This window comes from Lithobates pipiens, unplaced genomic scaffold (assembly GCF_037356315.1).
Source record: "Lithobates pipiens isolate NorthernLeopardFrog02 unplaced genomic scaffold, aLitPip1_a1.2 Scaffold_1, whole genome shotgun sequence".
Taxonomy (NCBI): domain Eukaryota; kingdom Metazoa; phylum Chordata; class Amphibia; order Anura; family Ranidae; genus Lithobates; species Lithobates pipiens.
The window spans coordinates 224763723-224777290 of record NW_027507685.1 but is presented as its reverse complement, the minus strand read 5'-3'; the positions used below and the strand labels follow the sequence as shown (position 1 = coordinate 224777290).

At 42.4% G+C, this 13568-nt stretch overlaps 1 protein-coding gene across 2 annotated transcripts in view; it reads left to right on the top strand.

Moving 5' to 3' along the window:
• The window catches only part of LOC143983706 (complement C4-like), a 178284-nt gene that overhangs the window by 85630 nt on the left and 79086 nt on the right, over positions 1 to 13568 (top strand). For both annotated transcript variants that reach the window (XM_077483720.1, XM_077483728.1), the window contains exons 22-23: positions 2561 to 2773; positions 4806 to 4857. In XM_077483720.1, coding sequence (XP_077339846.1) covers positions 2561 to 2773; positions 4806 to 4857 — 265 coding nt within the window. The remainder of the gene's footprint in view (positions 1 to 2560; positions 2774 to 4805; positions 4858 to 13568) is intronic.

The following is a 13568-nucleotide window of genomic DNA, read 5'->3' as shown; positions in this document are numbered from 1 at the left end:
TATTACTTCAGAGAAAAGGGTTGGGTTAAAATTGAAAACTCGTTGAGTGTGAGTTTGGAGAAAATGATCTGAATACCACAACACTATCGTTTATTTTCTAAGGACACAAGTACATTCACAACACTAGTAATTAGAGTATGAAATGGGATTATAATTCATGGTTAATACCACTAATGCCGCGTACACACAATCTGACTTTCCGGCAGACTTGGTCCGGCGGACCGGAATCCGTCACACAATTCAATCCTGTGTGGGCTCCAGCTGACTTTTTTTCCCCCAAAAGTCCAACGGACCTAGAAATAAAACGTGTTTCAAATATATCCGACGGGCTCAAGTCCGACGGAAAAAAAAATGTGAAAAAACGTTCGTCTGTGTGCTAGTCCCATGAACCAAATACGACGCAAGGGCAGCTATTGGCTACTGGCTATTGAACTTCCTTGTTTAGTCCCGTTTACGTCTTCATGTTCAAAACGAATGGGCTTTCGAACGGACTTAGTCCGGTCGTGTGTGGCCAAGTCCTTTTCGTTCAGAAAGTCCGTCGGACCTCTGCCGAAAGTCCATCGGGAAAACCGTTGGACCTAGTCCGTCAAAGTCCGGTCGTGTGTACGCACCATTACAGGAACAAATTATTTCCCACCAGGGAATTAAATATTATTTGGGGCATGAAATTAGGAAGAAAAATGCACAATTAAAAGACATTATGAAAGAAGGAGTGATTTTATTGATAAATGAGCTAAGATACAGACAATTAACACATTTTATAGAGTCGTTACCTCAACCAATAAGATCGAGTAAAAATGTATTGCCACTAGAAAAAATGCTTTGCTCACAGGTTGCGCCGAGGCACGGTACCTTCCGGATTTATAAAATTATCAATAGAATGGCAGAGTCTGTAACTCCTCCTTTTTTGGGAAGATAGGAGGTGGAGCTCTGTGTAAAATGGAGCGGACAAGAAAAAGAAAAAATATTGAAATTAGTGGACGGGACAGCGATAGACACATATTTGAGAGAGATGAACTATAACTTCTTATCAAGATGTTATTTTACTCCCACTAAAATACATAAATTTCAACCAGAAAAATCACCGTTGTGTTGGAGGGGATGCGGGTTAAGAGGAACAATGATACATATAGTGGGAATGCCCAAAAATAAAGCAATTCTAACAGGAGATTATTCAGCTGATTCAGGAAAATATCGGGAATGAATGTGCCTAAAATCCTGAAACCTATTTACTCCATAACACCAAACTTATAATCAAAGAATATAAAAAAACGGTGATACCCCATTTAAATAAACACGGCAAAAAGTTTAATCCCAAGATATTGGCAAATACCAGAATGCCCAATGTTAGGAGAATGGATTAAAAGATAGGATTAATATATAATATGGAAGAGTTGAATCATATGGGGGAAGACAAAATAGAAAAATGTGTAAGTATATGGATAAACTGGACTAAATTTAAAGTGGAGTTCCGCTTAAAAAAAACAATTAAAATCCAGCAGCTACAAATACTGCATCTGCTGACTTTTAATAATCGGACACTTACCTGTCCCAGGGTCCATTCATGTGGGGGATCGAAGCTCGGCTCGTCTCCCCCTCTGCTCTGCGGTGCCGGCATTGTAACTGTGGGCGCCTGGCTGTGGCTTCACAGTGGTACCCACTGTGCATGCGTGCGCCGCGCACTGTGACTGGCCGCACAATCATCTGGGACCTGTGACGTGTCCCAGATGATTGCCGAGAGGGAAGGGGGAGAGGTGATCTTCCTTCCAGCGCCGAGGGTGCGCCAGAAGGAAGTAGGAGCTGGAACCCTCTGAAAAGAGGGTATCCCCCCCCCAAAAAAAAATGACATGCCAAATGTGGCATGTCTGGGGGTCACCTTCTCTTAAAGCGGAAGTTCCATTTTTTGGTGGAACTCCGCTTTAAGGGCACAAGAAAATGACGTATATCTTGACGTATTGAATAAAAATAAAAAATAGGTTAAGCAGTTGGATAGAGGGAAAGAAGAAGGCGGTCATATAAGATTGAAGGAGATAAGAGACTGGATGTGGGGGAGGGTGGGAGAAGAGGGAATGTTATCTGTTGAGGAAAGATTTTGTGGTGAACAAATGAATAAGTATTTTGTATAATGAGAAAATGAATAAAATGTATATAAATAAAAAAAACATGTTAAAATCATTATTTTTTGCTAAAAAAATACTTAGAAAACCCAAACATTGTATATATTTTTTTTATCAGAGACCCTAGAGAATAAAATGGCGGTCACTGCAATATTTTATGTCACACTGTATTTGTCTTTCAAACGCAATTTTTTGGGAAAAAAATACACTTCAATGAATTAAAAAAAATAAAATAAAATTTATAAAAAGAAAAATAAATTTATAAAAAAAAAAAATTTATAAAAAAAAAATACAGTAACGTTAGCCCAATTTTTTTGTAAAATGTGAAAGATGATGTAACGCCAAGAATCGTGATCTTTATTCTAAGCCAAAAAATTGTGATTCTCATTTTATCCAGACTCGTGCAACTCTACTTCAGCTTCTTTGCTTCTCTTTTGGAATAGGTGAAAGTGTTTGTGGAGAAGACAGAGGGGGTGTGTACGCCCAGCACAGCTGAAGGAGCTGCTGTAGAGCAGGTTGTAACTTTGGCCAGCAAGTCAGCTCTCTCCATCCCATTTTCAGTGGTTCCCATTGGAAAGGAAAACCCGACTGTGACTGTCAAGGCTCTGGGACCAATGGGCATATCGGACGGTGTGCGGAAAGTGCTTCATCTCGAGGTGAGAAGCAGGGTTGTGTTTCTAAAGTGTAACCTTAAGGGCTCATTCACGTGATATATTGTAGAAGCATCTGAGAATGTGCGTTGCTTGTTTCCAAACAAACAACCTATGTGCTGCGCACTGGTAAATGAGGGGTGTCATTAAATGTACCAGAATTAATTGAATGGTGGATAGAAAAAAAAATTGCTTCCAAGAATTCCAAAAGAAACATAGCTATGGATAAAAACACAGTCTTAAAAAACACAGTCTTGTCTAAAAAACAGGTCTTGCCCCCAGCCTCTGTACACTCAAAATCCTCCCAGCACTAATGGTAGAATAAATGGTAGAATAAACAGTGGTGGCTGGTGCTCCATTTTTTCGGGGGGGGGGGGGGGGGGGATGGAGGGGTAAACAAACACCCCCCCACCAGGTCCGCACTTACACTATCTGGTTGCGGCTTCCCCACCTTCTCCTCCCGGCTAATCTGATCTTAAGATCCGCCTCCTCACCCACTTGGCCAGGAGGAGAAGCCGGAAGACCATAGCGAATATTGATTCGCTAATGTCACAAGTGGGTGAGCCCAACCTTTTTGAAGCCAATTAGAGCCTCGGGCTCTAATCATATGCTTTCAAATAAAATAAAAAAACTCATAGAAAACATATAAGTCTGGCGCCTCGCCTGGAGATTGGGAGGGGGGGGCGGCATTCCTTATGAACTGGCCGCCGCTGGTCTGTAACACAGACCAGTCGGGGAAGTCCAAAGGAACACACCGAGTAACAGCCAAATGGTGTTCCGCGGGGATATGTGGCTCTGATCTGAATGTGTAAACCAGCAAAGCACTCACCAAGAAGATGGCTGTTTTTAGTTGTGTTTTCAGCATGCCATTGAACGCCACCAAGATGCTAGATGCTTAGTGGGTGCCATTAAGAAAGTCTTGAATACCTGGATAGGTCTCTCACATAGACCTAGCAACCGGTAGAATTTCTGGACAAGCCTCTCTCTCAGACTTAGCAGCCAGTAGAACTCCTGGATAAGTCTCTCTCTCACTGACCTAGCAGCCAGGAGCTAGTTACCTTTAATTTAGATTTGTAGACTAGGATTCAGCTTCATAGTGTCAGAACATATATATCCGGCAACACTGTAAGAGAAGTTTAGATATAGATGGGTCCTCCAAGTCACCAGGCCCTCCTGAGAGACCAGCCTTCATCCTAGCTCTCTCCAGCAAGGGTCCTCCCCTGGATCTCCTCAGCTTGGCTTGGCTTCTTCCACACAGGCAAGACAGCCCTTTAAGGACTGCCTCAGGATTAGTAGGCCCCAGACAGGCGTCTGGGCCTACTTGCAGAATTTATAGCAACACACCCTTTTGCCAGGAGGGCCCCAAGGTAACAAACTGGTTAGAGCACATGGCATCTATCCAATAAATACCCCTTCCCAGAATGCACAGCGGCCAGGAACTTCCTACTGGGCTGTTTCCAGAAAAATAATATTCATTACATATCTCAACCTAGTTGTAATTCTCATACTGGCCTGTGGTACCAGTGACACTTACTGGCAACAGTGAGAAATGCACAACTCAGTCAAGTTTAGAACAGAACCAAATAAACTATACAATCAACCTAAGCTGTTTACAGCTCAGCCAAAAAAAACAAAATTCACACTATAGCCCCAATTTTAGGGGGCTACAATCATAATTAGACAAAGGCTCTCCCAAGATGGTGTCTGGAGCCCATGGCAGAAGGCACAATGGTCCTATGTTGGGCTTCCCTTGCACCAACAGTAAACAGTGGTCGATTGACCGCTTTATTTACCACTAGGGAAGCAACTAACAATTGACTGAGCGTTCGCTGCATCATCCCATCAGCTCCTGCCCTGCCTGGTGGACAGCAGCAACGCTCTTCATATTAGCACCACTACCACTTGCCTACAAGCAGCACTGGGATGCAACAAAGGATAAAATAAAAAGGTGAAAACAAGTTTTTTTTTTATTAAAAAAGAGAGCAATCTAAACTTCATTCAATACGGGTTTGTCTCATTGCAGTCCATTTCTTTACAGAGAGAAGGTGTTCCAGTGGTGGAAGAGAAGACATATGTTTTGAATCCAGAAGGTAATAACTCAGTTGTTTGTTATGCTGTACAAAATCTGCACTATCAAATACTAAGTAGACATGTGCGATTCATTTCATTACAAATCGAAATTTGGACATAATTGTTGTTATTTGGAGGTTCGGATGTATTCGAATCTCTTAATCACAATAGTAACAAATTTTAACAGATCTGAAATAAACTATAATGAAAACAAAGCCTTCATTCATATTCATTCAGATGACAAGATGCAATAGTTTGAGACTTTTGTTAATTTTTGAAGCACCTAAAATAACGTAAAATAACATAACGCTTAATCCCAAATGATTTTGATCCATTTTTTTCTAGTTTGCATTAACATTTTTCATCATTATAAAAAATGTACTACATATGACATGGAAACAAATACAGTAAGGTATAGAAGTGAAATAAGACGATTCCTGCTTATTGTGTTTGGAATGGCTGGAGGTGGATCAATCAGAATCATAAAATAACAAATAAATCTGAAATTAATTTTGTTACTTTTGAATGCACGCAACTTCAGTCGATATCGTCCAATCACCTCATTCCATTTCTCTTCTGAAATGACGTTCAAAAATACGAATTTATTCGGAAAAAAAAAATATATGAAACAAATCGGAATATAAGAAACTAATTTCCAAAACGAATCCTTCTAAGGTCCCTTTCACACGGGCGGACTAATTGGGTGCATCTGTCAGTTTTTTCAGACGGAGCCAATGGACCATCTTTATGGAGTGGCAGGTGTCAAAGGACATGTGTGCGTTGACACCCGCCGACATCCGATCCGACGTGGCAAAAACAGACTGCATCCGTTAAAAGTCGAAGGTAAACGGACAAGCGGTCTGTTTACATCCAACCGCGCATAGAGAGAAACGAGCTGTGTCTGTGTCCGCTCAGCGAGAGATCGCCTGCTGAGCAGGAGGATCTGCTGGTGGAGTTTGCCAGTGTGAAAGAGGCCTAACATAATCAATACGAGAAAAATTATTTACTTAACAAATTAATCCAAAAACTAATTTTTTCATTGTGCACATCTCTAATACTAAGCTTTGGATGATTGCTACAACCTTGGGTATCTTTCAGAGCGCTACTTAGGGTGCTCCATTATGCAAATACCAATATCAACTAAGAGTCTTGTGCTTTGTTCATCCCCTGAGCAGCTCCCTGAGCATCACTATTGGCCTGTCAGTATGATAGATGTCCTCACTGACCAATAGTGAAGAGGTAGAGGGTAGTAGATAAACATGCCCACTAATAGTTCTTTATAAACACTTGAGAAGAGTCTTTAGCACAATGAGGCCTATCATTTGAGTTTGCCAAATCACATAAACTATCAGCTTCATTTCTAAAGAGGTTTAGTGGCTTCTATTGTTTATGTTTCTATGGACCAAAACCCATGCCCTAAAATTGGCAAGTGTGTCTCTTGGTTAAGCTTCTCCAACCCCTTCTGACTCCTCCCTACTACCTTTTGCTATCCCTACCTTCTCTACAATTCTATATTTTCATTGTTTCAGGCATTTTATAAAGTTTACAAATGTACAGATATTGGGTACAGAGCGGTAATATCATGTTTAGGCCGGGTTCACACCGCTGCGATGCGGGAACGCCGCAAATCCGCGGCGTTTTCCCGCATCGCATGACTCCCGCCGGCAGTTCACACTGCCCTATGCGGACGGCTGGGAGTGTCAATGATATGTTAATGACACCCCCAGATCCGTCCGCATATCGCAGTGCGATCTGCCGACTCGCACAGGAATCGGATCGCATGGTGTGAACCCCCATGCGATCCGATTCTGTTGCGGACCAAAAAAAGGGTCCCGTGCGAGTTTGCTGCGGGAGCGATGCGAATTCAGCCATACTATCTGTATGGCTGAACTCGCATCGCTACGGAGATCGGATGTGATTTGCGGTGCGAATCACATCCGGATCTCCCCCCGCAGCAGTGTGAACCCAGCCTTATGCAAGTTCATTATGGGTACAGTCACACCAGTCCACTCACATGACCTGTAACATTGCGTGGTAAATATTCCAAACAACAAACCCTAAAGCCTTGTACACATGATCGCATTGTTGACCAACAAAACCGTGGACTTTTGTTCGAAGGGCGTTGGCCCAAACTTGTCTTGCATACAAACGGCAAGGAATTGTTGGCCAACAAACACAAACGTAATAACGTACTACGTGTTTTTTCAGCTCTTTAGCGCCACCCTTTGGGCTCCTTTTGCTAGTTTTGTGTTAGTAGAAGTTCGGTGAGTGTTGGTTCGCGCTTTTCATTTTGCGATTTTTAGTTAGCGTTTTTCATTTTGTGCTTTTCAGTTAGTTTCTGAACGGCCGTTCGTCAACCAGACATGTTGCCTAATCGGAGGAGATAACTTGTTATTTATTATTGGCCTTGGAGTTATTACTTTGACATTATTTTTTTGGTTGAATAATGATTGATTTGTTATATTTTCTATATTGTTGGATGCATAGAATGCACTTTTTGGTTAAGTTCTATTGGCAGATAGCAGGTCTAATTTTATTTGTTTTCTTTTTTTAATGCACAATAAAAAAATTGTGTAGAATAATACTTGGCTATTAGGGATGAGCTTCGAGTTCGAGTTGAACTCATGTTGGCCGGTGGTTGTGGGGGTCTGCGGGCGGAGGGGCTTATCAGAATCAAGGAAGCCCCCTTTAACAAGGGGACCCCCAGATCCTGGCCCCCCGTTGAAACAACCGACATTTGTCCACAGAAAATTTTAAAACCTGCTATCCAACATTTGTCTGCGGAAATGCCAACAACAATTACCAGATGGAGCGTACACACGGTCATATTTTCCTCTAACAGCCTGTCATCACCCATTTCCCATCGGAAAATCCGATCATGTGTACGAGGCTTTAGAGTAAGCTCCTTGTTGTGTGAAACGCGTAACTGTGCTGTAACTCGTATGGACTAGTCCATTTGTTGGATGGATTAATAAACAGTTCTGAGGCTTTCAAAATGGGGAGCAGTTCCCCTTTATGTCTCTAGAACTTTCACTGAGGATTAGAGTTTGCAGCGGATTTTCGGACGTCCAGGGGCGTGACCGGATGTCAGGGTGAGAGGTCGCGGCGGGCTCAGACCTACCGCTCGCTCCAGAGACTAATGCTGCCAAGGTAGTGTGGAGGAGGAGGAGGGAAGGAGAAGCCGAGCGTTGAGGTGCCGAAACGAGGGGACGCTGCGAAGCTGTGACACCACCAAAGCGAGAGTAACGGTACATTCGGTTGACTGAACGGCGCAACAGTGGAGATATGTGGAGGTCGCCACAGGAAGCTCTCTCATAGAGGAACATCGATCCCCACGTAAGAAACCCTGTGAGAGAGGGAATCAAAGCGAAGGGAGGGATTGAGCGATACCCCCCCCTGGTGGAAGAGACGTAAGACCTGAAGGTATGACTAGGAAAAGGGGGTTGGAGGAGGCGACCACACATAATGGATCACAAACATTACGTAGTTCCAAAGATAAGGCTGGTCACTCGACCGGGCTGACAGGCGTTGCTGCTGCTGCCGCCGCTTCTAAACTGGAGCGATATGCCCATACGCCTAATCAGACTCCAAACCAAACACCTAAAAAGAACGTGCAAGTCGGAGAGGGGCGGCCGCAGAGTACTGCAGCCGTGCAAACGGTCGGAAGGAAAAGCCAGGGCTTGACGACCGAAATAGAGCCGACAAGTTTAAATAAAGCAATATGTGTGGCAGTCCGGTCGGACACTACGGGTGTAATGGGTGGAATATCGGAAGCACAAGCGTCCGTGAGTAATCTCTCCTTGGAGAGGGGGACTGGACGGGACACTGAGATAAGTACAGAAGGAGAAATTTGGGTAAAAGGTAAAGAACCATCACTAAAATAAATTCTTTCTGCGGTGAATACATGTAAATTATCATTGGATGATGTATCAGATCAATTAAAGCAGATAAGAGAAGATGGGATAAATCTTAAAAATGAAGTACAGAAAACTGCGGCCCGTATATCAGATATGGAGGAGAGAGTCAGCCAGGTGGAGGATGATGTACTCCCGCTGAAACAGGAGATGCAAATGATGAAGGGCCAGTTAAATTTGTGTATGGCTAAAATGGACAATATGGAAAATATTATACGCAGGAAAAATATCAGAGTTTTAGGTGTTCCGGAGAAAAGTGAAGGCAATAATCTTGCTGAATTTATGGAAATATGGATAAAGGATAAAGTAGGGAGTGAGAAGCTATCAAGATTTTTTGCAATTGAAAGGGCGTATAGAATTCCGTTTAGGATGGTGGAAGGAAGAAGTCATCCTAGACCCATAATCATCCAATTGCTGTCCTATAGAGATAAAGTTGTTATCCTTCAAAGAGCAAGAGAACTGCGTAACCTTGAATATAATGGGATAAAGATTTCATTGTATCCGGATTTTTCCCCAGAGCTGCAAGGACAGAGAGCCAAGTTTATAGAGTGCAAAAAGAAATTGCAGAGTCTTAAAGTGAACTATGCATTGCTTTATCCGGCAAAGTTGAGGGTATCAGCATTTGGGGAAAACACATTTTTTAATAGTCCAGAAGAAGTTAAGTCGTGGTTGGAGGAAAATAAATGTCTGCTGCAACAGAGGGGAATGCTGTAATATGAAAACAGAAAGAAAATGGACATTTTTTTCCTTTTTTTTTTTTTTTTCTGGACTAAGAGGGAATGCCCCCATATTGCTCTGTTTGTCTCCCTCCCTCTCTTCTTCCCCCCTTCCCCCTTTTTTTTTTTTTTTTTCTCGGCAGTAATGTGGACTATTTTTTGTTATAGAAATAAGAGTTATGGGAGTGGGTGGGTAGGGCGAGTAGGTGGGGAGGATATATCACCCTGGGAGGTAAAAACGGTCATGTTGGAAGCCCCTTAGAAGGGCCCCAAGTGGGGCATGGGAGGGTTGGGGAGGGGAAAGAAAAAAGGGATGGGGAGTATGAATGGATGAATGATAGCGAGAGAAAGGAGGTTGAAAGGATAGGAAAGGATATAGGCAGGCATGGTAAAGGATTATTAATTGCACAAAAAAAATATTTAAGTATAAAGTTGATGGGTGAAATTGCATTGAATACGGTGGTCAGGGAAAAAGGGCACAAGAAAATGAAATTAAGGGAGGCACAAGGAAATAATATTGTTCAATTTATATAAAATGTGTGTAAAATGTGCATAAGAAATATGGTAAATTTGAGATACAAAATATGTGTGGGATTAAAATTTTGGAGCACAGGGAAAAAAGAAAAAAGTAAGGGGGAGATCACGTGTGAAAACACAGAGAAAGCACGTAGAATGGAGAATAAAAGTACGATATTGTGATTTAGGTTTTAAATATGGGAGTAAGCAGTAAGGTAGGGAACTTCACTAAAAAGGTTAAAATTTGTTCTTGGAATATACGGGGGGTGAAGGAACAGCTGAAGAGACGTGCGTTATTTTCCATGGGGAATATGGGTAATTATGGGATGCTCTGTTTGCAGGAGACCCACCTGGACCGAGATACAATCAGTGTGCTAAGACACAGAAAATATAGGATACAATATCATTCTACATACACCTCCTACTCAAGGGGAGTGAGTGTCTTAATAGATCCTGGGTCGGGCCTAACCTGCAGGCAGAGCATCATAGATGTTAAAGGGAGATATGTGTTCCTTTTTTGTGGTATAGAAGATAGAGTATGTGTGATTGCAACTGTGTATATCCCACCACCATTTAATGCAGAAATATTATATGAACTGCTGAAGTTTATAAAGGATAAGCCTGGAATCCCAGTCATAATAGCAGGGGACTTTAATATGATAATGGATCAAAAAATAGATAGGTTCCCACAGAAGGTCGGTAGTAGGGAGGGACCTAATGGGTTGTTATTTCAATTCTGTGAAGAAACAGGTTTTGTGGATATATGGAGAAGGTGGAACCCCTTAAAAAAACTGTATTCTTGTCACTCTAAGACGTACTCCACCTTGTCCAGGATCGATATGGTGCTGTGTAATGAAGAGGCGCTGGGGATGGTGGAGAAAGTGGAGTACGAGCCAAGGGGAATTTCGGACCATTCACCGGTAATGTTTTTAATGACAATAGGGAGAGGATGTAGTAGAAGGGAATGGAAGATAAACCCATTTTGGTTAGAACTAATGGATAACATGGAGGGGGTAAAAGAAAATCTAAAAGAATTTTTGAGCATAAATGTGGGATCTACGTCCCTGGGAATAATGTGGGATACCTTGAAAGCCTTCTTAAGGGGGGAACTAATAAAAAAGATATCGCAGATTAAGAAGAATGGGTTAGCAAAGGAAATAGAAGCAAAAGAAAGGGTAAGGAGGTCAGAAGAGAGGTATATAAGGGCCCCCTCAGAAGAAAGTTCCAAGGAATGGGAGAAAAATCAGGTAGAATATAAAAGACTTATATGGGAGAAAGAAGAGAAGAAAAGGCAGTTCCAGAGGCAGTCCTTCTTTGGCGAAGGGGAACAAGTGGGGAGGGTATTGTCAATGATTGCTAAATCAAATAGTTCGTCCCCAATAATACCGGCGATATTGGACAGGGAGGGAGGTATGAGGAAGTCAACACCTGAAATAGTGGAAGAGTTTAGAAAATATTATGAGGAACTATATAAAGTTTCAAACTCTGAAGTAGAGGGGGAGATGCAGGAATTTTTTGGGAAAATAACATTACCCAGGCTGTCGGAGGAAGATAGGGAGGGCTTGGAAGCACCATTGACCCTGGAGGAGCTGCAAAAAGTAACAGTAGAAATGACAAATCAGAAAGCACCAGGTCCGGATGGACTGCCGATAGAGATTTATAAAAAATTTGGGGAGATACTTTTACCGGCTCTCCTACAGGTGTTCAATGGCGCTTTTGAAGCGGGACAGTTGCCGCAATCAATGATGGAGGCCACAGTGGTGGTCCTAGCAAAAGAAGGGAAAAATCAATTGGAGACCGCATCATATAGACCTATATCGTTACTGTGTTCAGATGTTAAAATTTTGGCAAAAGAACTTGCAACAAGGGCAAAAAATATAATACCAAAACTAATACATCAGGACCAAACTGGGTTTATCCCAGGGCGGTCCACAAATATGAATGTGAGACGTGCCTATTTAAACATTCAGATTCCTTCAGAAAACAAAGGGAATAGAGCAGTTATGTCCTTAGATGCAAAAAAAGCCTTCGATAGTGTGGAGTGGCATTATTTGAGGAGGGTGTTGGCGGAATTTCAATTTGATCCGAGATTTATGCAATGGATAAGAGTACTGTATACAGGTCCTAGGGCGAAAGTGAGAATAAATGGGGAATGTTCAGAGGGGTTCCATTTGGAGAGGGGGACAAGACAGGGGTGCCCTTTGTCGCCCCTGCTTTTCGCCCTCTCGATGGAGCCTCTGGCTATAGCCTTGAGAGAGGCGCAGGATATCCGGGGGTTTAAAAGAGGGAATGAAGAGGAAAAGGTTGCTTTGTATGCAGACGATGTATTGCTGTTATTAGGGGACACGGGGCCCTCATTGGTGGCGGCAATGACCCTGATAAAAGAATTCGGGTATTTCTCTGGACTTGAAATTAACTGGGAAAAATCTGCCCTCCTACCAGTGGATCCCCTCGATACCCCACTGCCAGTACAGGTATCCCAAATAGAAACAGTTAAGCAAATGAAGTACTTGGGAGTGAATATGACGGCAGACCCAAGGCAGTATATAGCAGGGAATTTAGTTCCACTTATGTCAAAATTAAAGCGTAAAATTAGAATATGGAAGAACCTCCCCTTGTCAGTAGCCGGTAGGTGCAACTTAATTAAGATGGTGTGGATGCCTCAAATATTATATGTTATACAAAACTCACCGGTTTGGATTCCAAAATATTGGTTTAAAAAAATGGAAAGTTTGTTTAGAGAGGTGATATGGAAGAACAGTGTGGCAAGAATTAGCTTACAAGTACTACAGAGACCAAGGGAAATGGGTGGGATGGCACTACCTAATATGAGATACTACTTTCTGGCTGCCCAATTACAGTATATGAGGGGAGCTAACCTGGTAGCAGTGACAGGAAGGGGGGGTGGTCCCCTGGGGAGGGATACTCCACATAATACGGTCGCGGAAGCCGTGGAAGCCGACTCATTTAGGACCAGCTGCCCCACAGTCCAACTGATGGTAAAGTGTTGGGAGGAGGTAAAAGTAATATTGGGGTACAGAGGATATACAGAATTCTCACCAATATGGGAAAATAAAAACTTAGAGGAAATTAAGAAAATGGGGAGATTAGTAGAATGGGATCGGAGGGGCGTACACTTCTTAGTACAACTATATAAGGATGGGAGACTGAAAACATTTCAGGAACTAAGGGATGAATATGGGTTACCGGCTTATTACCTCCTTAATTATATACAAATTAAACATGCGTTAGAGGCACAATTTAGAAACAGGAAGTTGGAATGGAGTAAGATGCCTGCACTCAGGAGAATCATAAGCTATAATATATCGAAAGGAGGTATTTCTGAGATCTATAGGTATCTAAAGGGAATAGAACAAGAAGGGGTAATAGAGGAGAAAAAAAAGGCAAAATGGGAAAGAGAGGTGGGCCCAATATCGGTAGAACAGTGGGAAAAGGTTCTGGCATTGGGGGCGAAAGTTTCCTTATCTCCATCACAGAGTATATCTCAAATGTATTTAATCCATAGGGTATATTACACTCCTCTTAAATTGTTTAGATTTGGGAGTAGACAGGACGCAGAATGCC